General features: G+C 34.8%; 3 protein-coding genes across 4 annotated transcripts; 1 reads left to right on the top strand and 2 right to left on the bottom strand.

The window, feature by feature from the left end:
- Positions 1-1,840: 1,840 nt before the first annotated feature.
- On the top strand, positions 1,841-5,162 carry LOC106764314. Of its 2 annotated transcripts, XR_002668310.1 has the most exons (5): positions 1,841-3,006; positions 3,103-3,183; positions 3,310-3,385; positions 3,484-3,886; positions 3,967-5,162. XR_002668310.1 is itself a non-coding variant. In XM_014648593.2 (4 exons), the coding sequence occupies exons 1-4, from the start codon at positions 2,638-2,640 to the stop codon at positions 3,507-3,509; spliced, it is 552 nt and encodes a 183-aa protein (XP_014504079.1). In that variant the 5' UTR covers positions 1,841-2,637; the 3' UTR covers positions 3,510-5,162. The 2 variants fall into 2 exon arrangements, 1 of the variants encoding a protein (XP_014504079.1); XM_014648593.2 differs by having other exon boundaries at positions 3,484-5,162.
- LOC106765128 (U3 small nucleolar RNA-associated protein 4 homolog) lies at positions 5,006-11,671 on the bottom strand. Its single transcript, XM_014649634.2, has 11 exons — positions 11,364-11,671; positions 11,127-11,261; positions 10,500-10,800; positions 10,343-10,406; positions 10,014-10,127; positions 9,700-9,862; positions 8,444-8,597; positions 7,589-8,181; positions 6,739-6,920; positions 6,086-6,367; positions 5,006-5,533 (listed from the first exon to the last, which is right to left on the bottom strand). The coding sequence occupies exons 1-11, from the start codon at positions 11,523-11,525 to the stop codon at positions 5,227-5,229; spliced, it is 2,457 nt and encodes an 818-aa protein (XP_014505120.1). The 5' UTR covers positions 11,526-11,671; the 3' UTR covers positions 5,006-5,226.
- Positions 11,672-14,180: 2,509 nt separating this feature from the next.
- LOC106765002 (peptidyl-prolyl cis-trans isomerase FKBP62) lies at positions 14,181-24,428 on the bottom strand. The gene is made up of 12 exons (XM_014649474.2): positions 24,133-24,428; positions 23,727-24,059; positions 23,135-23,215; positions 22,950-23,030; positions 22,297-22,491; positions 21,645-21,734; positions 18,310-18,485; positions 17,951-18,073; positions 17,715-17,861; positions 15,575-15,702; positions 15,358-15,478; positions 14,181-14,465 (listed from the first exon to the last, which is right to left on the bottom strand). Exons 1-12 carry the CDS (start codon positions 24,299-24,301, stop codon positions 14,379-14,381), a joined length of 1,731 nt encoding a protein of 576 aa, XP_014504960.1. The 5' UTR covers positions 24,302-24,428; the 3' UTR covers positions 14,181-14,378.
- Between the last annotated feature and the right edge of the window lie 2,277 nt (positions 24,429-26,705).

Genomic DNA, 26,705 nt, shown 5'->3' with positions numbered 1-26,705 from the left:
CTTTTCTAAAATAAGTACTTTGATTTGTAATCATTATTTTAGATTTGGTCTGTGTGGTATGTTTTATTGCAGCAATTTATGTTTTTTGTAACAAGAGAGTAAATAAAAATTAAATATCACAGATTTGGACAAAAAAAAGCACTGTACTTTTAGTTCTTACTTACACATCATGCTTGCTTTTGATTTAATTCCTACAATTTATAGTACAGAGTCTTGTAATATTAACAAACATTCGGGACAAACTAGAAATGATTGCATGAGTATAGAGCAAGTGAAATTTAACATTTTTTGTATACCCAAATTAAAAATTAGTGGTCTAAGATAATAGACTTCAAACTTTGAACAGAAAGATTTGGAATTGAGTCTGTGAAGCAGTGAAACAGTAGATCTGTGATTGGTGAGAATGAAAGAAAAAAAAGGGCAGAAAAGAGCATTTAGATTACATGAACATTTGGGTCCTAAGTCCTAAATTCCATGATGATTGCATTAAAATAAAAACAGTGTTTTTGTTTGTTTATTTAAGATGGATTTTAGAGATGATTGAGATGGATAAGTCGAGTGCTTAACAGAGCAGAATGCATTAGAAAGCTGCAAAGGGACACATTGTATTAAAAGAGAGGGACCAATTGGAGTCAGACCAGAATCATGTAGTGGCCCTATGATCTTTACATAAAGTCACATTTCATTGTCAATCCACACAAGAAAAAATAAAAAAGATACAGAGAGGTTCAATGGCTTATTGAAATGTGGTAGGGTCACTCACTAATTTTCTTTAATTCAACAATTGTATATAGTAAATGGGCATGAAACCAGTCTAGGAAAGCAAGGTTTATTCATTGATTGATTCTAAACAACTGTTTGTTTGTTTGTTTGTTTGTTTTTTTACTGTTGAATGGTTTGAATGATTTGAAGCCATAGTACTAGTACATACAATAAACTACATACATAGATATCAGATTTGAAGGCTAATGTTACCCAAATGTGACAATATTTTCTCCACTGAGTGGGGTATAGAGTTGTCCTAAGTACTATATGGATTTTCTACCATTTGGACGAGGTGAGTTTTTGTCACTAAGAGGAAATTGTACCTGTGTGCCATTTCTGAATCTGAATTGTACTCCATCAACTCCCTTGCATCCTCATGCTTTTTCTTTTCTACACTGTCCTCTCAACCCTTGAGCGGTTGGTTCACTTTCTGCATTAAATTTCACTCTCACGTAACTTTCAATTATCTTTATTGGGGAAACTCTGATACCACACGGGTAACATTTTTGCACTTGAATGTGTTTTTAGATTAAGGGTGTATTTATATTTAACTTGATGATTAGATTAATGATATCCTAATGGAACTATTCCTAATGGAACAAGTAGGGGTCAAAAGTGAGTATAGTATGGAACTATTCCTACAAAACATGACAAGGTAAAAGGTATTGTGACTAAAGAGAGAAAATAAGCATTAAGAGAAGACAGAATTCAAGTGAGCTGCTATATTTTATTGTAAGCACAGATGCTTGTCATTAGTGGCACATTCAAATCAGGTGCTCATTAGTGGTTTCTTTCAATGAAACGTGGGTCTGTCTAGCTCTATGAGGAGACTTACATTTATGGAACTTGTAGTACGAGAGAAGAAACAGCTACTGAAGATGGTAATTTATGTCAAAATGAATAACCAAACTCAACTAAACAATCACTTGAGATAGTTCCAGAATGGCAATTATGCACATTAAAACTGTGAAATTGTAAAGCCTCAAACTTTATAGTGTGGCATGTCATGTTCTAGGTACTTTCTCAGCTCCCCAATTTCAGCTGGAAAAAGGGAAAGGAACCAAAGTAAGTAACCCTCACATGACACTTCAAAACTGCTGAACTTCACTTGAGAGTTAAATATTGATTGGTGGGTGACAGTCATATAAATGAAGTGAGAAACTGTAGTTTGTTGGTTGTTGCAAAGCAAGCAAGCACAATATTTGAGGGTATGGAAGAAGATAAGCAAAGCCTTAGGAGAGGGAGCAGAGTGCATTTATTGTGGAGTCAAATTACAAGAGTAGTAACCATTAATAGAAACAAAAATCTAATCATTAAAGTATCATTAGTTGTGACTTGGCCAAATTAAGATTAACTTTTGTCCTGAAAGGACAGCACTATGTTTTGATGGGAGCAAGGTAATGCAATGCAATGCAATGCAATGCTGCCATAAATCATAATCTCTCTCGCCTTATCACATTCTCTCACTCTTTCACTACCAGACACTCTCGTACACACACGTTCACAAGGCCAACTGGCAATATTGATTCATTCGCATAAAGATAAAATAAGAAGGCGAAACGATTGTGCAAAAGGACAGAACCAGTTTACAATTCTTAGACAATTCCTCTCTCTCTTTCTTATTATTTTTTTTTTATTTTTATCAATTCTCCTTTTACTCCTTTTCTTACTTGTGCTGAGAAGAAGAACTACATAAGAAGCACAAGGGGTAAGAGACACAGGGAAATAGAGCAAAGCAGCTGCTACCTCTAGCTCCTCTACCACTATATGATCTTTCATCCTTCATCTTTCACTTGATCATATTTCATATCAGACATATTGAAAATCTATTAAAACAACACCAACCTTGTTGCCTGAAGAAAGAAGGGTCGAATGGATTATCAAATATCTTCTGCTTCACAATTCAGTAGTGGTAGTGAATCCGGTTGGACCCATTATTTGGACCAATCTTCTCTTTCTGAAAATTACTTCCAGAGGAGAAGTGGGGTGGTGGAGGATGAAGGAAAGGGAGCAAGAATGGTGGAGTCTGAGGAAGACTTATCCATGGTGTCTGATGCTTCTTCTGGACCTCCACATTATGATAACGAATACTGTTGTCAGAATTGGTATCCTTGCCTTTCTTCTACAACCAAAGAATCCCAAAAGAAGAAGGTCAAAGAATATGGCAGAAGTCAACAGTCTTCACCACTCGATGACACTGCAAGCTCTCCGTTTTTCAACTATCCCGTGGAGAGTCACAAGGTTAATTTCACTCACAAAAATATGTATGGCCAATAGCTTATGCTTAGTAGCCAAAAAAAAATATGCTAATGGGTTGGTTCTTTTGTTCTTGAGCAGAAGCAAGACAGTTTCCCAGGGAATGGAGAAGTTGAGAGTGCATTGGATTTTTCTCAATGCGTATCTGCGACAAGAATGAAGGTAAAACTAAAGTTCTAGTGCTGATTATTTTATCAAATTTCTCTGTTATGTTATTATGAGGAAAAGCATTAGGCCTTTGCATGGACAATTTTGATTGCGTTGAGCTAAATTTATTGATCTGTGCAGAAAAAGACAAAATTCCAGAAGCACTTGAGTTTCTTGGAGAGGTCTATAGCTGGAAAAGTTGCCTCAGAGGAAGAAGGTGAAGATCCATTTGGCTTGAAAATTTAGTTTTGTTACTGAGAGAAGAGTGATGGGAAAATATGCTAACAAGGGTTTTTTGTTATGTATTCTGATCAGGTGGTTTTGATGAAGAAAGGAAATGAGTTATTTTGCTGTAGCCCTTGTCACTGTTGTTGCTGCATTGCTGTGGAAAGAGAGACCAGAAGAATGGATGTCAAAGGAGAGAAGCTACTCAATGTCTGGCAAAAGGAACTGCTTTTTCTTTTTCTTTTTTTTTATTTTTTCAAAATATTTTAAAAAAGAAAAGCTCTTATGTTGTAATTTTACCTTTTTTTTTTAATTTTAATTTTTAATCTACTCGTATGCTACTGCCTATGGTATTGGGAGCAACCTAAGAGAATATAGGAAACTGAATAAGGTTTGTGTCGTCCATTTTCTTTTGTTGTCATTAGTGGCAGGCATCTCTGGGACCTCCCAGGTCGTGTTCTTTTGATACTATTCACAGACTCTTCCTCATATGGTATTCACTATTCTTCCTTTTTCTTCAGTAATAATAAACACAAAAGAAAACTGAATTAACTAATTCACCAATGAACACAGCTAGCTAGCTAGCAAGAGAGGCAGAGAAAAAGGAAAAGTCATTTCAGCACTGAGCAGCTTGAAGCATATATCAAATCCAAAGGCCTAGTAATGAGTAGTGACCCACTTTATTAAGTTGAGGCAGTGCCAGCCTAGCTCACAACCACTTTGGGTGGGTAAATGTGGCAAGGTAACTTAGCTTCACACCCAAAATGGACAATGTATCCAAATCAAACCAAAAGCCAACCTTCATTTTAGGAGCAACCCCACCACCTTGTCAAAACTATTCCACTTCAAATCTCATCCCTACAATTATTGAACTTTTGTTTTTATATATCAAACAAAATCTTTTATTCGTAGTTTTTATATCCTCAGACTCCTCCAACCAACTGCATGGATCTACTACAAAATAACTCAGATATTTGGAAACGGACAAACTCATTATTATTTCACCTGTCATTCTTACTTTATTGTGTACTATTTAATTAATGTTTGTAATTGGAAATTACAGTGTTACATCTCCTTCAATGCCAACCATGGAACACGCGAGATTTAGAATCCAAGACTCGCGTACCTTTCCAACTTATACACCGAATTAGAAAACGCTTATTATACAAAATTAAGTTGTTTCCAGATTCTCCCAAACACAATTCCTACGCAATTTAAATATATTCTTTCATAGATGTAAACACTAAAAACATTCTTCTAACTTTTAGATGGGCGCTTGCTGTAACTATTGCATTGAAAGCTTTACATACATGCTCTCTCCTTCCAATCAACGCCTCAACTTGAGTTTTCCGAATATAGTTTCAGTTTACTCTATTTATTTACTCCATCCCATCAATAATACACTAGGCATGTGTAACAGCCTATGTGCAATTTCCAAAATACTTCAGAGAAAATCAAGGAAAAGAAAATAACTTTCAAATTAAAAGGAAATAAATACAACTAAATCGCCCAAAATCTTGTTAGGAAACGAACTATTTTTACATGAAATTTTAATTACATATTAATCATGTAGTATGACAAGTGTCAAGATTATAATACATAAAAGCAGCCAAAATTAATATGGGGATTTGATTAAGAATAAAAGTACAGAACTTGTGTAAATAAAAAATGTAAATTGAAGCTATTACTAATGGAACAAAATTGATTATGATAACACAATACATGATTCTAGATCCTCCCAACCATGACGAGACAAAAAAGAAAAACAAGGGACTTTTATCCCCATCATATCCCCTCAAAGCTGAGAACAATTCTCTAAGCTGCTTAAAGCTCTCATGTCCCATATATATGTCTGTGGACTGGTGGGGCTTCTAAACTCTTGACCACTTGCAACCAGGGTTTGTCTACTATAAATAACGAATTTTTTGAAGTATGAGCTAAAAATAAGACAGGATTCTCTAATGGTAGAACTTGAAAGTTCCTCCTAACAGGCTTATCTATTGGTAAAACTTCAAACTTCCTCTTAGTCCCCTTCTTAACACTAAAATATTGTAAATTCCCAGACCTTGAATCTTGTTTGTTAAGCATATCACCTTCATCTTGCTCCACAGGCAACCCAAAGTCAATCAAGCACATTGCCCTGAACATTGAATAATTTTCAAACATGAGAAAATGGTTCAAAAATAAATAAATAGAAAAACAAAAATATTTCGTAGTTCTAGTTTGAATCAGGAATGGTTTAATAATATCACAATTCTGAAACCAGTTGACTTAAGGATTAACTTTCCATGTATCATGTGTCTGAAAACAACAGACATAGACATCACATTACTGTCTAATTGTTGAAGATACCAGGAAAGGAAAAACAGACAAACGTAGAAGCAAATCTTTCTTTTGATATTCTGAAAAACATTGTATATCACAGAATTACTAAACAGCACGAAATTCTTCATACAGGATACACACACACACACACATATATATATATATATATGAAGCTTCACAACAACAAAATTTAAAGAATACGGAAAACATAAAGGGGGCACGAGTAATAAAGTAATAGGGCGCTTATTACATGTATAAAAATACTACTTTTCATAAAACATTCACATTTCATATTTGATTTTTATCATTCCACAAATGGAAGTTATCAACTTCGTATTAACAAGGAAAAAGAAAAGGACATATTTACCTAGAGCTGTAAACAACAACCGAAGATGATATTGCCGTTGGAGAAGATGAAGCTTCTGCTGGAGGGAATGAAAGCCCAATAACTTCACCGGGAAATTCCTGGTATCTCCTAGGAAGAGCAAAAGTATGTCGTTTGGACCATTCTCCTAACTGCTTGGCCTCTACGTCAAGTGCATACACTTGATTTGAGGATGTTGTAACTATCAGAACGTTGTCATTTTGGGGTGGAAATCCACCAGCTGTAACAGAGGCGCCATCTAATCTTGAAATGAACCAGTGCTGGCTGCAACACAAGCAAGTTTATTATATAAAATACAACAAAATATCAATATCAAATAATTCATGCAATCAATGCCAGCTTGTAAAGAAAAGCACACCAAACAAAAGAGGGGAAAGAATAACACCCTTTGCTATTTTACAACAACTAATCAGAATACAACGTTATACTACATAACTACCACGACAAAAGCATCAAACATCCAATCAAAGCTTTATCAAGATTGTCCAACAACTATTTGTGTCTCCCCAAAAGTTTATTTTATTTTCAAATTTCTTATCAAAAACAAAATGACCAACTATCTTCAGAGAAGCAGCAGCTGCAATAATGGGTATCCAGAATTAAAAAGGAGAGATTAAGCAAATTAGAAACCTCACCTTTGTATCTCCAGGTTAAATACATATATATCCCCAAAACAGTTCACAGCTGCCAACCATTGCCCATCAGAACTAGAAAACAATCTCGTTATCGGTGGCTCAGTTGGAGGCAAATCCTCATCCTGAGACTCACGACGTGGTGTAAAAGTATGCACTAATTCAGACTTCCCAACATCCACAACCTACAGCATTTAAAATTTGTTATGTTTCAACAAATCAAACAGATTTTTACAACCTAAGATCATATAATTTAAACAATTTGGAAATCACTGACAAACAAATCAAACAATAGATAAACTTCGAAGTTAACTGAACAAACCAATATAGATTAGAAAACCTTATAGCAAACAAGAACAAGTGCTCATGCCTTTGCAAGTGGAGAGGACACTGTTCAAAAGATAAAAGTATCAACAAAACATACATCTTTACAACTTAAGATCATAATATTTTAACAAATAATGTGGAAACCACTGATAAGTAATCAAGAAATAAACTACATTCTATAAAAACCAGTGTACAGTAAAGATGGAAACTGTTCAATAAATCACTAATAATAAAGAGTTATGTAGATATTTCTAGGAGGATGTGGCAGATTCACAGCTGGTTAGACTACAGATCCTATCTGTAGAGCAATAACAAACAAAGTACATTCCTTAAAAACAGTCTTCAGGTTTATGTGCAAAAAGTAACCAGGGCCAACCAAAGAAGGGACCAGAATACAGAGCACAATTATCACAATATGGAGCTAATAACAGCCATATTGACAAGTTCAGTAATTCTGACAAGCAGAAAGAACTTCCATTATTAAAACAATTAACTATAACAGGTTTGAAGCATGTCACTGGCTTACATATATCTTTCTGTCGCAACCTGCTACTATCAACTTGGAAGAGTCATGAGAAAAAACCATAGAGTGGGCAAATGGTAACCTTTGAGGAAGATCCCTTCTATCAACATTCCATGTGATCTTGCCCATTTCACACCTTCTCAGTTCCAAAAGACTAGGCCTTTTATGATCAGAGTATGCAAAGAGCGACCCTGAATTAGAAATGGTGCTGCAAATTATCTTGCGAGATGCCTTACTCTTGACTCGAGCCACTATTTCGGTCTTCATAAGGGCCCCAGGGGTGGAACCATTTTTAAGCGGTAGCAAATGAACATCTATGTGCTTTGATGATTGGACTAAAAGCATTTTAGATTGATTAAAAATAGAATTGAGCACTAGTTGAATGGGTGTCCTTTGGGGTGCAGGACAGATGTCATGAGGAGGGAACTGGGTGAATTCTTTGACTGGGTAGGCAAAAAGTTTTGTGTCATCCCCTGCTGATATAAGCATGGGAACCCCCAAATGAGCCCACTTATGGTAACTAAAATCAGCAGGCTTTCTTGCACCTCGCCTGCTCTTAATCCTTTTTTCTGGGTTAATTTCAGGGTTAATGTCACCTACACAAAAAAGCACAGATAAGTAACAGAAAATGGAAAATATATAAACAAAAACTAAAGATACTGCTTATTTGGATAAACTTTTCAACAGCATAAAAACTTGTGTTTGGTATTCAAAAGAACTTCGGGTTGTACTTAAAGATTCACATTAAGAAAATAGAAGAAAAACAACTTTAATTTTTCTCATTAGAACAAAAAACTTAACAAGCTCATCCAAACAAGCTAATAAATACTTGAAGAATAAATAACAAAATATATAGACCTTCAGGACTTATCGGTACAGCAACAGAAAGGGCCCTGATGTCGTGTGTATGAGACCTTACATGGTGAATATAGATCCATCTCTTCGTCATAGCAGAATAGTTGATATCATCTGCTGATGCTGCCTGACTATCAGAAAGCTTGTAAAGAATAACCTGCAAACAAAAATAAACTAAACCAACATTATTATACTTCACACCAGTAACAGAGAAAATACAGGATAACATTAACTGATTAAAAAATTAATGAATAAACAATAACAGAACCATATGCTGATATTACACATTACTCTTGAGATATACAAAATTCAGAACTCAATAAATGAGACACAGTAAAATATGACCAACAGTGGACCTTGACTATGAACAGTTCGAGAAACAGCTACACATACATTGGAAGATGCAACAAATGTAACACAAATAACCAAACAACTATATATTTAACAATTATATGACAGGAATATATAATAATTTGCCTGTAAAGTAATGGAGAACACTATGACTTGCTTTTGAATAAAAATAGAAATACAAGACTAAGCTAAGGCTGTACGCTATTTTAACATGCTTATTTAATCTTCCTTTTAAACTGTCTCACTAAATCATGCTTATGTAATCTCCAAGAATAAATCCAATGCACGCAGTGCACATGACAAAAGTACACTAAAGGCTTGTAACGGTCATATAAAAAACCAAATGACTATAAATATCAATGTTTTGAAAACATCATTGTTTTTTTAACTTCTATTGACGAAAATACACAGCTACATTAACCCAGAAAGGTCATAGCTATCATCTTCAATCCTTGGCAAGAAGTTCATCACTTCAAGTGCCAAACATCCTACACAACAAAAATGGAACTACCTCTCTAGTGGTTCAACTCCTGATTTTTGGTTTTCATTTATTCTTAATCATTATACTATTTAAACCATTTAACTCTACTATTATTTGCATTATGGCATTTGTGCATCTCGACAATGCCAACAACAAAACATCATATGCAGTTCCATGTGGCAACACCACATATTAATGGACAAGAAAAAGTGCAGAGGAAAATATACACAGTCACTACTTGAATTTGACCTCATCAATGACAAGACAACAGTGAAAAATAACATATTATAAATGTTGTGAAGAAAATAATGCGTGAGGTCAAAAATAAATTTCCAAATAACATCAAATGCCAACATAAGCAGCGAATTTCAATTTCAAAGATGAATAACTATGGGTTACAAGAATTGACAAATATAAAACACAGTACCTGACCATCAGAACCAGCAGAAAACACCCTATTATGACTAGGAGCTGCTGCCAGAGCAAATACATGTCCCTTATGTAAAGAATGTGCTTGCAAGAGAGTTCCATGCTGGCTATCCCAAAACTGAACACTACCACTGCTGTCCGCACTGACAAGTGTACCATTCCTAGAAAATGACTATCTAATGAGCGAAGAGTGTTTGCAAATTGGAAGAAATCTACCATCAAAGTTATAACAAGATGGTGTATGTGGATTGCAGATGTATGCATATTAGTCAAATTCAAAGACAATGCAACAAAGCATGTTTCCACTATCACCTTAGAGACAGTAATGACCATATGCAAAGTTCTTGCCCACTGCCCAACCCTCCAAGTCCAGCTGTAATCCTGTAGACTTCATTTCCCAATGTAGCATTCCAGCAACGTATCAAACTGTTAAGAATCAGACAAGAAAAATAAATAAGGGTACTCTCGGACACTACTAATAAAATGTAGATTATGTTGCTAGATAGATCTAGTGTTTTTTTAGAAAATGGAGCATACAATTTGGCTTTTATAAAGGGAAAATAAATGGTGCTAAGATTCAAGCAACTTTAGCAGCACACAAAGTGATCTTTTTATCAATCACAAAGTCATTCAATACATACCCATCACTGCTTCCTGAATATATGTAGTTAGCATCTGCACTCCAAGTCACACTTAAAACTCGTCCTGTAAAACGCAACAAAAACAAACACTTAATGGCCATAACACATAACCAATGGGAAAACTGCTACACGACAAATAACTCGAGGAAAATCTCACCTGTGACGGGGGGAAAAGATTTTACAAGAATAAATTCATCAGAGTCAGAGATTTCATAGATTCTCAATCTTCCATCATTAAAACCAATCGCCACACGTGGAAGCTCCCTATATGAACGCTCAAGAGGACCAGGCGAATGAGAATCATCATCACTATCACTGCTCTCATGTTCATCAAAATCATGGAAACCGTTCCCATTTTCGGTCCCCATACGTCCATCCTTACTTTCATCTTTTACCTTGTCATCAATAGGAAGCTTCATCGCCATTTGCCAGATTGAGACTTCAGATTTCAGCACCGTCTGCAAGCACCACCACGTGTGAAATTAGTCAACCAAAACAACAAATTCAAATAATAAAATAAATGCTTCAACTTCCCAATAAAACTAAGAAAACCAACCATTCGTAACACCCTAAACATTACCCAGACAACACACCAAGAACATATTCACTAAAACAACCAAGAATCACACCTAACCTAACCCTCTGAGGACTAGGACTGTATAAATTGGTGTTTCAGTTAGTAATGGTCCTCATTCTACAGCAAGGAAAAAAGACGTAAAAAATGTTCACATTGGTGCTTCGATCACATAATTTCCCAATAAAATAACTCCATTATATGTTATACCTCCTGCTTCAAGTTGAAAAGATCCCACCTAGAAACCGTGCCATCGACGTTGGAGGAAAACAAACGGCTTCCGTCGACACCGCCAGGGCACCAAATAAGCGACGTCACTCTTCCGTCGGGGCTTCCGTGAATAGTCTATAATTGCCAAAACCAATGCATCAGAACTCACTCAAACACTCACATGGAAGAGAATCGAGATAAAAAAGGATCGACGTAAGTTATGAGTTAGTTAGTTACCAGCTGACAGTGCCAGCCGATGGCGCCAGGAGAAACAAGCCAGATTTCAAGAGAGCCATCTTGGCGAACGGCGGCAACTCGCGCGCCGTCGATGGTGGTGGCTAGCGCCACCACCGGCGAAGGTCTCCAATCGATGGACCTTAACCTGTAGGTTTCGACCATGGAGCCTCACCCCCCAAAACAGTGCGCAACACGCAATTTGGAGAGTGGTTGGTTAGTGAGAGAAGAAGAGGAAGCCAAAGAGAATGAGAAAGAGAAAGAGGTTTAGGGTAGAACAGAAACCCAAGGCGGCCATAGTTATTAGTTAGGTTTTGTTTTGAGGTTTAAGCGCGGACTTGGATAGCATTGGATTGGATTGATCCGTATATCTTTCGGGTTTGGTATCTCAGGCCCATCAAGCTTCTCTCACTCTTTTTTTTTTATCTTTTTATTTTTAAAGTTCAAATGATTATTATAATTTGTTAATAATTTATTTGATAGCAATGAAATGATAAAATAAAATAATTATTAGATTACTTTTTGTAGTATTATTATCATATTTGTCTTCTGACAGTATTAGTTTGTTTTATCTTATATTTCTGAAGAAATTGAGTTAAATAACAATAAGATGATATAATCTCTTTCTATATATATATATATATATATATATATATATATATATATATTTATAATAGTTAATATATTACATAATATGTAAAAATTTTGACACTTAACATTTAAGTTTAATTTTATTTAATATGTTTTGAATTAATATGTTCAATATAATATCGAAACGTTTGGATAGTGTCCATGTTTGATATTTGAGGAAAACATCTGTGATTATATTATACTTGCCTCCTTGCGGAATTAGAATAGCTTGAAGAGGAATTTTAAAGTATTTGAAAATCGTGTTCTTAGAAAAAAAAAAACTCTAAATAAATATTGATTAAATGATTAATATTAAATGCTGTAAAATTAATTATAAAGTTTATTAATTTTTTTCTGAACATTAATTTTTTTTTTCATCGAAAGCACAATGCATTTGGATTAGAGATACAAAACGGATAACTCTACTGCATTTTAGTCTCTTCCACCTTTGGTTCACCAAAAATGCATCGGGTTGAACTAGTCTGCCCATAAAATAGACCATAAATTATTGGAAAAATGACATTTTGACACTAATTTTTTGATACTATTTTGACACTGTACACGTGTTAAAATGTGGTTGAACAATTTTAACTTAAAAAAAAAAACTTTGATTTTTTTTCTTCCAAATATGTTCTTTTTCTCAATTTTTTTAATTTGAAATTGTCCAACCACATTTTGACACGTGTGTAGTGTCAAAATAATGTAAAAAATCAGTGTCAAAATATCAATTTCCTAAATTATTACCCATCCACTCACAGGGTGGGTCGACAGGCTGGCGAGTTGGCCTAGCGCTTTTTTATTTAAATTAAAAAATATATTTTTAAAATTTGTTTGTATATATAGTTGTAAATGAATATTTAAAGCATATTTAGTCACATAAATATTTATTTTTAAAGCTTTTAATTTATTAAACAAAAATAATTCTTACATTTACATATTAAATAACTTTATTATACTAATAATTTAAAAGTGTTAATGATTTAAATTATAATAAAATTGTACATTTACAATTCACAAAAATATAATATAAATATTTATTATTTATTATTATTTTAATTTTAATTTTTAAATTAAAATATATGAAAATATAAACAAATCAGTTAGTCGGCTAAAAGTTTATTGATCCACCTTTAATTTTCGATGAACTAAGCAACACGAGCCAAAATGGATAAACAAATTGAAATGGCGAACTAGCTCTTTAGTCCATATTGATACTTTTATTTTAAATTTTGGAGGATATTCAAGCATAAAGCTATCGGATATCACATTTACTAAATTTTCCAAGGCTTTTAAAAATGTACTTTATATGGACTATTTTGATTAGTTCTTATTAGTAAGAGAGAACAAGTGGATTCTTTTAAAATCTTGAGTTAATGATTTTATTTTATAAATAAAAACAATTATTGTATGCTTGAATATATTTTGAAATGTTTGCAAACAGAGTGGACTGTATAACTCTTTGATCAACTATTAGTAAGATGATCAAACACACCATCATCAAGACCGATAGATTTTAATGCTTATCAACTTAAAAGTAATTTTAAGTATGATTATTAACAATTAGACTATAATTAAGTTACTGTTAATAAAAAAATCAGCTCTAAAATCTATAAACATAAGTTTTAAGTAAGGAGGTGGAAAATTGCATTTAATATACTACTAATATCCTAATTGTCAAACATTGAGTTGATTTTAACATCAAAAAGGATTTCTGCATATACTTTGAACAATTTAGACAAATGACTACAAGAAGACTTTGAGTAAAAGACAACTTTTAGAACATTGACATCAATCTTACACTCCAAAATATTTTGATGCTCCCTTTGGATCCAGTATTCAACTTGAAGAAGCTGCAAGCATAGTCTAATGTTACTTTTCTTTTAATATTCGAATGATTTTCTTGTAGATTGAGTGAAATAAAATAAAATCTACTAATTTATATTGTTCCTTCATTTTCTCTTATCTCTAATTTAAATAATTTTGTAATCAAATTCGACACAGATTCTGTCTAACTCAACCTATATATTCCCTCAGTGTAAATCTCGAATTAAACCATGCAAAGGAAAAACACAGTCTTCTGCTAATCTATGCCGACCAAAGCGATGTCACCACCAACCTTTACCAATAATGACCCTTCTTGAGTTAGCCAACTAATGACATCAAAGAATAAATTCTTCAACAAATAAACAAGACTTGCGTGCGAATTGGTATAATGTTCATCTAAAATATGGATAGGTTAGAAATGATGGTATAAATTAATGTATTCTATTCGAGCATGTAGATTATCGTTCGAATTAAATTTGCAAGTCCCATCGTCTACAATGCAGTTTTTTCTAATGGAAGCTTTACACTATAATCTATACAGGTTCAACAACAGTAAACTAACTGTTAAATCACTGCGCTATCAGCAACTGTGTCCTCTTCCATTTTTGCTCCATCTTCGTTTTCCCTCTCGTCTTTCTCAACCTTCAATCTCTGTTTCAGAAGAGTGAGTTTTATTTATAAATACAATTTAAGTGGAAGCAACAAGAAGCCACAAAGATTAAGAACTACAAAATGCAAAAGGGAAGAAATGATAAACAAATCCTAAAGTGACAACATATAACTTGTTGAAACCTTTCTTTATAATGCATCAAGCCAGACTAGGAAATTGAATGTTTCGGTAGCACCGATGATGCAATCATTGGATACAAAGAAATGTCCACAATATTAAATGTGAGCCTAGGGAGCTAAAATAGATCCTCTCCTAGTTAAGCTTCGGCCATTGATGAAAAATCTGTTAAGTTGTTTATTCACGTGCTCATAAAATTTCGCACTTTATAAGGTTGAACTAGTCTTAGGTTGTTATATTATTTGTTGCTTTATTTACGTGCCTATTTTTCTGCCATACAGTACGGCGTTTCCTGTTTTGCAGTTTAGTGTAAAGGCTTATATAAGCCCTATCTGTTCATTGAATAAAAGCATTCTCTCATATTCTCATTTCGTGTATTGTATACCCTGAGTTTTTACGAAATCCACTAGTCCATACGCATACAATCTGACCCTAGATCCACACAGCAGCAATTGGGACCTTCAACTGTCTCAAAATCAAGTTTTCATTTTAATAAAATACAAAAGGCGAGCATAAGTCGAACCTGTTATGATATTCTTATCACCATAGGTCCTTACATGAAAATCATGCTTAAATTAGCCTATTTTATCTCATATTTTTTTAGCTTTTTTCTTTTTTCTAAAGAGTGTCTATCAATTCATTCAACCCTACTTCTACCCTAATTTGTCCAAAAAGAATAGTGCGGGACTTTAAGGCAAGAGAATTCCTCAATTCAAATACACAACCAGAAATGAGGCATTAAGTCTAGATATTCACCTTTATGGCCGTAGACGAGTCCTTTGTTTTACACGAAAACATGTTTTCGTATAGCTTCGCATCTTTTTTGTCTTTGTCAGCTTGAAGTTGCTTCAGTTTCTTTTGAATTATCTTTACCTCCCTTAAAAAAAAATGTTTCTGTAATGAGAACATGCATTTTTTTAATCTAGCAGTAAGTTCTCTTCAGGAGAATCAACCCCTTTAAGTTTTAAAGTACCTGTTTTGTGGGTCCGCCACAAGAGCTTTCTTGATGTCTACATCTGCTAATAGGAAGTCTCCAGTTTCTATATATGCTTGTGCACGTCTGTAAAAAGCTTTCACGTTGCAAAATTCAACATCAAGCACCTGAGAAAAGAGTAAGCAATTCAATGTGATAGCTACTTTTACAACCTAGACCTACATCTTAGAAATTGAATGATGAGATGATACAAAACATTCCTTTCCTCGTTAGCGCTCTCTAGCATGCATCAGCATACAATAAGCTTCCAATATATATTGAAAATTTTCACTTCTTTACTGTTTTATTACTTTAGACTGCAAGCCTTGAAACAATGGTAAAGTTTTTGTGCCTTAGTGGCCAATTGGTCAAGGATTCAAATATGGAAATAACATCTTTGCATATTTGCAAGGATTGTGTACAATGACCCTCTCACGTATTTTCACATAGAGAGAAGCTTGATGACACCGGAGTATGTTAGTTTAGCTTTTTGGCTGTTCTATAAGTTTGCCGGTATTTTTACTTGGTAATGTAACAATTTTCTAAGCCCATACTGTGTTATATATAGAAATTGAAAAAGACATAGTGTGATTCTTCTCTTAATTGAAACATGTAAGTAAGTGACTTTAGCAAATATACTAAAATATTTGTTAAAATATGTCTCGGAAAATCTCAAACCTCAGCACAAGTGTTAAAAGACCCCTCCACTAGTACATTACAAGCCAGTCATGCACCGTGTGTTGTGTTGGGGGAGGTACTCGTCTGAGCCCGGTCATCAGACCGGAACCATGGGCTCTGATACCACTGTTGGGGAGGTTCGACACACACATAGAACTCCACACATGATATTTGTTAAAATATGTCTCGGAAAATCTCAAACCTCAGCACAAGTGTTAAAAGACCCCTCCACTAGTACATTACAAGCCAGTCATGCACCGTGTGTTGTGTTGGGGGAGGTACTCGTCTGAGCCCGGTCATCAGACCGGAACCATGGGCTCTGATACCATTGTTGGGGGAGGTTCGACACACACATAGAACTCCACACATGGTAAGACATTGTCCGCTTTGGGCCAAGCCCTCACGGTTTTGCTTTTGGCACCACTCCAAAAGGCCTCTTACCATTGGAGATATCTATGTATATATAAACCCTTGACCAGTCCTTCTTTCACTCAATGTGGAACTTTGTTTGCTCTCCAACAGTCAGCAGATAAAACAATTTAGCAGATTATAATTGTAGATACAGTCATACAGATACCCTGGTAATACTGAAGTGTGGGTGAGCAGCCGTAATATGCTGTATTATTGACCCCGAGTGAGCAAGAGACAAGGAAAAAGGGGATGCAAGCAGGGCTTTACATTTAATTGTCCAGACATGTAACAGTAATGGAAAGAGTGACAAAAATGTGAAGCCTGTTAAGGTGTTAAAAGCAAAGAGAGAGAACGAGGTGAAGGCAAGAATTCAGCGGGAAGAATGGAACTTAAGCAGAAGCTACAGCTAAAAACCAAGCCACAATTTTTTTGCAATGAATGAAAAGAGTTTCTCTCTCCCTATTGCATATCAGCCAGATACCTCAAGAAACTCAACATATAATTCAAAAAAAGCATATCATGATCCTGATGAGAGCTATTTTTACTTTTTTTATGTTGAAAGTCTCACATCAATTAGAGATAAGATCATTTCACAATATATAATAAGTGAATACAAACCTCATATTATAAGCCAGTTTTGTGAGGTTAAGTTAGACTTAAAATACACTTCTTAACTTTGTATCAAAGTTAGAGTCTATCCTAATGGAACTGATGTTTATTGGGTTTATTGTTCTACTTGCTATGGGACTGCTATTGAACCACCTACTAATGTTTAGCCTCACACTCAATATGTATATACTTCAACGTGAGAAAGGTGTGTTGGATGTCTCACATCGACTAGAGATAATACCAATTTAAAATATATATGTAGGTGCAAGCCTCATCTTATAAGTCGGTTTTATAGAGTTGAGTTAGACTTAAAGTTTACTTCTTAACACTTTACATCCCAATTTGTTATCACTTCTCCCACCCATAGTTATTCTCTCCAATTAGCCAATCTGTTCTTAGAGTTGCCGGTTCAAATCTTATGCATGACTTGATTGACTATTACCTGCGAACATAGCTTGATTGCTCCACTAAAGTCATTAAGTTTAAGGCTACAAGCTGCACCATTCAACCAGCATGACACTCTCAGTGCATCAGCTTGCTTTTGCTCACTATACCCAAAGGATCCATCATCACTAAGAAAATCAACCGCCTGAGAGAGAACAAGGTATCACAGATTTGGAACAAAAGGAGTCTTTAATAAAACTTAAAACCCAAAACCAAAGCAAGTCAAGGATTTACCTGTTCATACTTCTTCTTTGCTCGGAGGTAATTGCCACCTTTAAATAGTACATTTCCTTCTTCTTTCTTCCTCCCAGCCACCTCAATTTTCTCCTTACTATTCAATTCCCATGGTGCTTTCTCCTTTAAATCAGATAAAAGTTAGAAGTATTGGAAGCAATTCTGCACAGAAAAACATAAAGACATGTATCTAACGAACAAAATATACAAAGCAAAAGAAAAAAAAACAAATTATACTGCAAGTCATTTAGGTTTTCTCCACTCTTCATTAAATAGTATGAGTTTCCATCATAGTTATCGAAAAAACAAAGTTCTTCAAATTTTCAAATTGACTAAGGGGAAGATTTTTTTCTATTTACCTTGATAAAATCCAGCATCTCAACGTCATAGACTACATTTGAGCCTGGTGGAACAATAGCAAGATCTCGTCTCACTTCAACATTTCCAAATGCATAATCAGGATGTATGGAAATAATGGCCCTCTCACCCTTCTTCATAGTTGCCACAGCTCGATCTAGACCAACAATCACTTGTTCTACATGCAACAAAGTAAAAAAACTATTATCATCACCACCTCGATGTCATAATATTAAAAATCCTCATGTCATCCCCAAGCAAGGGGAAAATGTGTGTGTTGAAATTATGGAGATTTAGTAATAGGGCAAAAGAATCAATAATAATTGAGATAGTCTTATATTGTCTTGATGTGTTTGATATTTTCATTAAAATTTGATCACTAACCCTTGTGTATACTACTTCTACTATATATGACCGAATACCTCTCAGCCATACCAATATAGGACCCATTCATAACCAATATATATTAGACTACTAAGTTGACATGTACTTGGCCTATGCCTATTTGGCTATAACAACATCACACAAAACACTTGAGCACATTGACTCATGGTTGAATGCAATAATTTAGAAGCTAACAAGTATTTGGGCTTATGGGCCAGGCCCATTTAGGAAAAAATCCATAAACAATAAGTATAAATAACACATCCTACGAGGCATGTTAATTACATTCATTAATTACTGCATTTCTTGCATGCTGATGCACTAGGTTGACTTGGGTATTGGAGTATGTTCTACCAACACAACTCCTACTCAGCTCAAGGAGAACAAGTACTCAGAAGGAGGACGAGTACCCGAAACATTGAAGGTTGGAAGTGTTTAAAGCGTTCTTAGAATCCTTTGTAGGATACACACTCGGTTCTATAAGAACAATTGGTGCCCATCGTGGGGGGTGCTTGTATTCTGTAAAGATAGATTTTATTGTATCCACAAGATGAAGGATGGCTAGGAAAGAGAAGCAGGACCCTCCTCGGCTGACATAGCCCTTCTCTTATAAGCCTAGGCAAAGATGCAGCTAAAGTTCATCAAGTTGAAAAGAAGTGCCGAGGAGATGGACGCCCTAAGCCAAGAGAATGCTCTAAAGATAGATTTTATTGTATCCACAAGAAGAAGGATGGCTAGGAAAGAGAAGCAGGACCCTCCTCGGCTGACATAGCCCTTATCTTATTAGCCTAGGCAAAGATGCAGCTAGAGTTCATCGAGTTGAAAAGAAGTGTCGAGGAGATGGACGCCCTGAGCCAAGAGAATGCCAAGCCGAAAAGGAGGGTTGAGGTTGAAGTAACGACTGGCAAGGGAAAGGAAGGAAACCCTTGATAACATGCAATTAGTGTGGAAAACCCCACCTCATGCCGGTCTCGTATGTGGAAACGAGGAGGAAAGTGAGTACAACCCTTACAACTCCTCGGTAATAGGAGGGAGTCATTGACACCCTTTTATAGAAGGCATCACTAATTGTTAAGAAGTGAACATTAAGCCTAAGTCAACCCCACAAAACTAACTTGTAAGATGAGCTTTGCACCCATATATATACTCTGAATTGGCCTTATCATTAGCCAATGTAAGACTTCCAACACACTCCCCTCACACCGAGGTATATACATCTCGTGTGTGTGATTAAACATTAATGAGTGAAATAATATGTCCAATAAACACAAATCTTGGTAGGATAATTGCTCCTGGCCGAGCGGCTCTACAAAACCCATTCCACCATGAAACGCACAGTCACTTACTCGTCTCAAAACCCCTTCACATCTCACGATTGGAAGACGTGTTCAGACTTGGAGGGCTTGTGTATAGTATGACCGTTCGGTCAGCCCAAGAACCAGATGATCAACCAGTCTACGATCCCATGAGTCGGTCGAGAAACCAAACAGTCGAACTAAAACAGAATTAACGTTAAGGATAGTTATATTAAACCTAAGCTAGACACTTACCGTTTGGGTCATAATTAGGTCAGCACTAATCAAAAGCCCATCCCGAAATCTATAAATACAGGTTTGTAGTATTCAAGTAGTTGGTTACATTGATTGCACATTTATTGCTAACACTATCGAACATTCACTAACTTTAGCATCGAAGTGTCTTCTGCAAGTAACACCCCAGTTCGACTAAACAGCAACTAACGTGAAGTGAAGGAAGAACTTTGACACGAGCTTGGAGTTTGGAGACCGTTTTGAGAAGTAGACTTAACCTCGATCCCTTAAACCGAAACAAAACTCATTCTTGAACTTCTTAAAAGATTAGGAATAAGCACCCAGCAAACAAGTACTCAACCTACTCACCAAAGATAACCAAGCAATCGAATCCCCTGGTTGCGTCAAGTAAAAATGAGGAAAGCATTTACGTGAAGGGGATAGATAAAGAGCCTAACATACTAATCTAAAGGCTTGAAGGCAATCCCAAGTATTTGGATGAAGTTGTATTGGTGCAACATTTAAAAGTCTCACACTCATTGTAAACTCATCAAAGGGTAATCAAACGTGAAGTTGTATGAAAAAAGCTATGTACACGTAAAAGAACTCCTCCAACCCCTCTTGGTCATGACAAACATTGTCTATGGCACTCACCTTCCTAAGCAATACTATATCTTCCGACACTCCACTCGCAAACACATAAATGCTATTCAACCAAGAATTTAATATTCTCGACCCCCTAAATTTGGCAAATTGACTTCTCACCAAGGGATCTACCCACTCATACCCCTCTCTTCTAGGTAGTCAGGACTCAACATGCTCTTCAGTAGGATCTTCCTTATTCTCGATGATAACCTCCATCTCCACCCCCATTGTCCTAAACGATGACGCATCCAACGACACTGAGGTCCGACTACTACTATTATTTGATTCCTCCCTAGAACTCATATTTGACCCACCATAAGACATACCTTTTAGTAGCAGACTCTTCAAATGATTGACTCTTTTCACAAGGTATTGGTAGCAAAGCAATTTCTCAAAAAACTTAATGTTCAAATGTGGCAAATGAAACACTTATTAATAGGCTAACTTGGGCGTCAGAGTGTCTTCTGTAGGCACAATCCCTACCTAGTTCAAGAAGAACGAGTACTCATGAGGAGGAGGAGGACAAGTACCTCAAAGATTGAAGGTTGGAAGTGTTTGAAGCATTCTTGAAAGTCTTTGCAAGATACACACTCGGTTCCGTAAGAACAATACTCATAATATTAACTTATTAGGGAACAAATCATGAATAGATTAGAAATGTTGATAGTCAATCTTAAGAAATGATGAGGAAATTAAGAAACTAACCCTAGAGCATAATCTAAGATATTTATGATAAGATATTTTCATATTATAACTAAAATAGATAAGAAAAACTTCACCCTCATCAGTTATGAATTCCAAGGGTTGCTCTTCCCCAGTTCTTCTTTTCTCAAATACCGTGCCATCTTCTAGCATAGCTGTGAAGCTGACTGCAATAGGAATTTCATCAAAAGCAATTATTCAACCGAGCCTTCTTCCTTTCTTTTAAATTTGAAATTGAATGGGCAAATAACATGGTAAAAAGAACATTAACTCCTGTCCCCAATAACATCAAGCGACACTAGATGTGGGAATAACAACAGGAAACTAGCGAACAACAACTATTATTTTAATATAGAAAGTGTATGAACTGAATTATTCTTTCATCACAATTTTTGGTAAATTATCGTATTTCAATTTTAAACTAGTATCACAATACAGCAACATTAGATTATGTGATTTACTACTTGTATGTTCATAATTTTAACATTGAAGGAGATGCAGGAAATCGGAAATAGAAAAAGTATATTCACACAAGAGTCTAATAATATGAATATAGATTATAATATGACCACGACCATAGATTTGTAATTTCTTCTCACATCATATAACAATAATCCTTATCCTTACAGTTCTAGATCTGTTCTGATTCAAATCAACTACATTAATAACCCATCAACCCTAGTGGTTGAGCTTATTGAGCTTGATTATGTTGTTTTCTTAAATTTTTACCAGTAACATGTGCATCCTCATTGGCTGTGAAAGCACCCTCCCCTTCTTTCAATATCTTTTTAAGCACCTTGGAGTCACCAGTAACATTTATGACAGGCTTGAAGGACACCAATTCAATATTAGCATGCAGTACTGAATTTGGAGGGATTCGACAGAGCCCAGTTCCAGAATCTCTTTCCGTCTCCCCAAAGGCATCTGCAGTAACCATATAAAATAAATTCCAAATTAATAATCCAAGTCATCAAACTACAAGACCCCTCAAGATAACGAATAAAAGCGTAATTCCAAGAAGAACTTGAAAGAAGCAGTAACTAATAAGGTTAAACGGGAATGAACGCCAGTTTATAGAAAAGAATTATGCCAAATGTTGGAAGTTGGCAGTTCCCTACATTGGTCTATTTAACAAGGAATATTATGGTAAAGTAACCAAAGTGCTAGAAAACAGAAACTGACTAGGAGAGAAGCATAAACGTTACAATGGACTACAGGGATTGTTACACCAATCAGGCTCCTATTTTGAGACAAAAGTTTCATGTATCCCAACTCTTAACAAAATAAGGAAATTAGGCCAATACAAAAAACCATTCATTTAATTACCAGAAAAGCCCAAAAAATGTGGAAATTTAGGCAGGTGAGAGGAACAGAAAACATACACTGAGGTTGGACAATTAATTCGGCCTTTTCTCCCCTCGTCATAGTCATGATCACTTTTGGCAAAATCGGAAAAAGATGACCTTCAACCAGCACCATAATTAGTCATACAAACTGAGATGAAAAATGAAACTATACTCCCTATTACATGAAATCAATAAGAGATAGAGCTACGTGAACAACATACCATCCTTCACGTAAAACTCAACTCCTCCTCCAGGTGTCTCTTCAACAACAGTACCATCAACTAGTGCCACCTGATACTTCACTGCAGTGGCAAAATATCCAACACAAACTAATAAGCTGACAAAATCTTCACTGCGAGCCAAGAGCAATACAGCTACAGAAAACATCAAAATGTGCAACTATATGAACTTAATCAAAATGCCCTATCATTGTAAAGATTTTTAACACTGTCATCCGATCATGGATCGCCACGTGCGATAAGATTACTGCCCTTTTGAAATAACTACTAATAAGCCGATTATTACTACGTCAAAATGTGAAAAATCTGTACAACAACAAAATATGGAAGTCAAATTATTCTTTTTGGTATCCTCCACAAGAAAAAATCATAACACCACAACCAAGAGCCAAATAACTTCCTGACATATTTAAACCACAGTTACAAACTCAAACCTAAACTCGAGACCACTAATTAAACTAACTGTGTCTTAGTTGATCGACATACTCAGAGGCTGTGAAAATCACATTCTAACATACAACCCTCTACTTAGTAGAATACTACCAAGCACAACAAGGAAATGGTAGAATACTACCAAGCACTTCATCGAGATCAGAAGGGCGATCGTTCCCACTCCCCTGCTCCACAATTTTCTTGATAACGCCACCATCTTTGCACACATCCACCACTCTGATCCAAGAAAGGAGTTCCACCTCAAACTGCACAACCGAGTCGGAATCACGCCAAACATCACCTTCACCATCTGCAGGTAATGTGAACAATGCCACCTCCCCTTTCTTCATACTCGTAATCCCACGGTCCAAACCAGGAACATCGCCATTGCCAAGAGTAAACGTCAAGGGCTGATCCGTGTCCCTAGTGGAAGAACCCAACGCCGCTCCATCGAGCAATTTCCCAACACGGTGAACTGCATTGATAACTAATTTATATCGATAGAATGTCAAAAATTAGAGCCACGTTGGCTGGTGGTGGTGAGTAACCTGTTACGACGTCGTTGAAGTTGGGGGTTTCCCAGCCGTGTCCGTGTCTGAGAAGCTTCTTCTTGAGACCTCTGAGTTGCCTCTCTTCGCCCACCCTCTGCGGCGGCGCCGATTCAATGACCTCGCCGGGCTCCTCGTCGAATTCATCCTCCGACGACAGCACCACCATCTTCCCCTTTTCTGGTCTTTTCTGGAACAATCTTTGGATTATACAATTTATAACTACAAAAACCACAAAGTGTTCTTCCTCAACGGAGTTAGTGAGCGAGATGTTAGGAACACAATAATCCTCGTCTGTAAAAAAGTTGGCTACCAAAATAGGCAAATGCACAATAATTTATTGAAAATATTACAAAATTACTTTTAAAATATTTACCAAAAAAAAAAAAACAAATCTTTAAGAATATCTTAATTACCTGTTTCTTCGTTTTTCTTGCATCATCTATAATTCATTACATCATGTATTTATGTATTGATTATTTTTATTATGTAAAACTAAATTCATTTTCATTTTATAAATATAATGGTTAAAGACAAAATCATATGACAATCATTATTTTAAAATTTAATAATAGTATATAATAAAATAGTATGTAATAAAAAGAAACCATACAGAATAATACATTAAAAACTATATATGGGTTAACATATCCTAATCACGTAAGTTATTTTAAAAAATTCGCTAAATACTATAGTAATATATCGAGTTAAATGTTAATGAACGATTAACATTTAAGTACATTTATAAATAATACTTTTTTATCGAATTTCTGGATAAATTTAAGTTATATTAATAAAATTGATTTTAATTTTATGTATAAAAATGTGAGACATAAAGTACAATACAGTTATATGTGTTTAACAAAATATGTTTTTTTTGTTATAATTTTATTATTTTTAAATATAATTGTTATTTTATAAAACAGTTTATTCATAAGTATATAAGTTTATTTGGCTTAAATTGATTGAGCTGAAAATCAGCTGGTTCAATTTAGACGACACTTGTTTTATTTGGTCTAACTTGATTTTGTGAGTTTTCTAAATTTATCATCGGTTAAGTCTGTCTTCAGAATATAAAAACATTAAACATAATTTTGCACAAAATAAATCGTGTTCTCAAAATATATATATTTAATTTTGAAAAACTATTGAAAAAGCCATACCACAACTTTAAACAACTTTAACTTTTTAAAACAATGTTATTGGTTCCACATTCCTGCACCTCCTTCTATCATGGCAGAAGTTGGATCGTCGGAGGAGAAGGGTTAGACATGGGTATATCTTAACATTTCATTTAAGTTGGTGTATGGATATCACGTATCTAAATTATAATTAACATAATATTTGACTATCTAATATCCTTTAATAGAATATTTAGCCTATCTTAAAAGTATGGACTAAAAATAGTAGGATCCAGAAAATATTATAAAGAAAAGGATAGGTTTTGATTATTATTTTAATAAGGATAAATTATAAGTGTTTTGGTAATTGAAAATGGAAACAAATACGAGATAGAACCGAGATATATATGTACATTTTTTTTTCTCCAAGACGAACTTAAAAATCAAGCATATCTTATTCAAAATTGTATGTGTCGAGTTTGAACAGTATGAAAAATTTATCTGTTCCTAATTGTGGCATGAGCTTATGTCAAAAATATCTTTTATACTACTGATTATTAATATTAATTTTTTTTAAACAGGCTTTTAAATATATATTTAGTTATCTAATTTTATGATGAACACGTAATATTATTAATATCTTATAGTTATCTAAGTTATCATGTAGTTTGAAGTACATCATTTATAATATCCAATGTCAACTTCTAAATAATTACACATAATCTTATTAATGGAACATTTGTGATATATTTCATTTTATCGTTAGATATTATATTATTATAAAATTATTCTTAATAGGATATTGTGATATATTTTATTTTATCGTTAGATGTCTATATTATTATAATTTATTTTATTTTGCATTTAGTATACTATATCTTTTATATACTTTTGATTATCAATATTTAAATAAAAACCCAATGAAAAACTAGGCTTTTAAATATACATTCTCTAGTTATCTAATTTTAATTAACGTATAATATAATTAAGGATTAAATATGTTTTTCGTCCCTTAATTATTACACGATTTTGATTTTAGTCCTACTCGAAACATTAATGGTTTTTAGTCTTTACTATTTTGAAACTCTTACTATCAGTCCTTAAAATTGGACGGAGTTAACTTTTTCTAGACGTGGCAAACGGCGATGCCACGTTACTTTTCTCTCTCTCTTTCACGTTGTTTTTTTTTTGGATCTCGTTATTTTGACATCCTATATTTGACACTCATTTGACACTGCCACGTGTCAACGTGCTATTGGCTACTTTTTTTTTGTTTTTTTTTTAAAATTTGGCCTGAAAAATGCAGAGGTTTTCAGAGAAATTGTATTCCTTTTCTACCCCTGGGCATTTTCAGTTTCAGTGTGAAAGATTGCTTCTCTCTCACATTTGGGTTTCTCATCGTCGTCTCCATTAGCGCTCACAGAGTCGTCTTCTCCATCAGCCGCTGACAGT

The sequence above is a fragment of the Vigna radiata genome, chromosome 6 (genome assembly GCF_000741045.1).
Source record: "Vigna radiata var. radiata cultivar VC1973A chromosome 6, Vradiata_ver6, whole genome shotgun sequence".
Taxonomy (NCBI): Eukaryota; Viridiplantae; Streptophyta; class Magnoliopsida; order Fabales; family Fabaceae; genus Vigna; species Vigna radiata.
Note: the sequence above shows the minus strand (reverse complement) of the source record. Positions and strands in the feature narration are given on the sequence as shown.

What these genes read in the sequence shown, in the direction of transcription:
- LOC106765128 (XM_014649634.2), bottom strand. Translation starts at nt 11,525, where the DNA reads ATGGTCGAAACCTACAGGTTAAGGTCCATCGATTGGAGACCTTCGCCG. An exon ending in TGGTCATTACTGTCTCTAAG is followed by an intron (nt 9,863 to 10,013) that starts GTGATAGTGGAA and finishes GTCATTTTCTAG; the next exon opens with GAATGGTACACTTGTCAGTG. An exon ending in TTTAACCTGGAGATACAAAG is followed by an intron (nt 6,368 to 6,738) that starts GTGAGGTTTCTA and finishes CTTGTGTTGCAG; the next exon opens with CCAGCACTGGTTCATTTCAA.
- LOC106764314 (XM_014648593.2), top strand. Translation starts at nt 2,638, where the DNA reads ATGGATTATCAAATATCTTCTGCTTCACAATTCAGTAGTGGTAGTGAA. An exon ending in ATCCCGTGGAGAGTCACAAG is followed by an intron (nt 3,007 to 3,102) that starts GTTAATTTCACT and finishes GTTCTTGAGCAG; the next exon opens with AAGCAAGACAGTTTCCCAGG. An exon ending in TATCTGCGACAAGAATGAAG is followed by an intron (nt 3,184 to 3,309) that starts GTAAAACTAAAG and finishes TGATCTGTGCAG; the next exon opens with AAAAAGACAAAATTCCAGAA.
- LOC106765002 (XM_014649474.2), bottom strand. Translation starts at nt 24,301, where the DNA reads ATGGTGGTGCTGTCGTCGGAGGATGAATTCGACGAGGAGCCCGGCGAG. An exon ending in ATTAATTGTCCAACCTCAGT is followed by an intron (nt 22,492 to 22,949) that starts GTATGTTTTCTG and finishes TGGTTACTGCAG; the next exon opens with ATGCCTTTGGGGAGACGGAA. An exon ending in ACTCGTCTACGGCCATAAAG is followed by an intron (nt 14,466 to 15,357) that starts GTGAATATCTAG and finishes CTTCTGAAACAG; the next exon opens with AGATTGAAGGTTGAGAAAGA.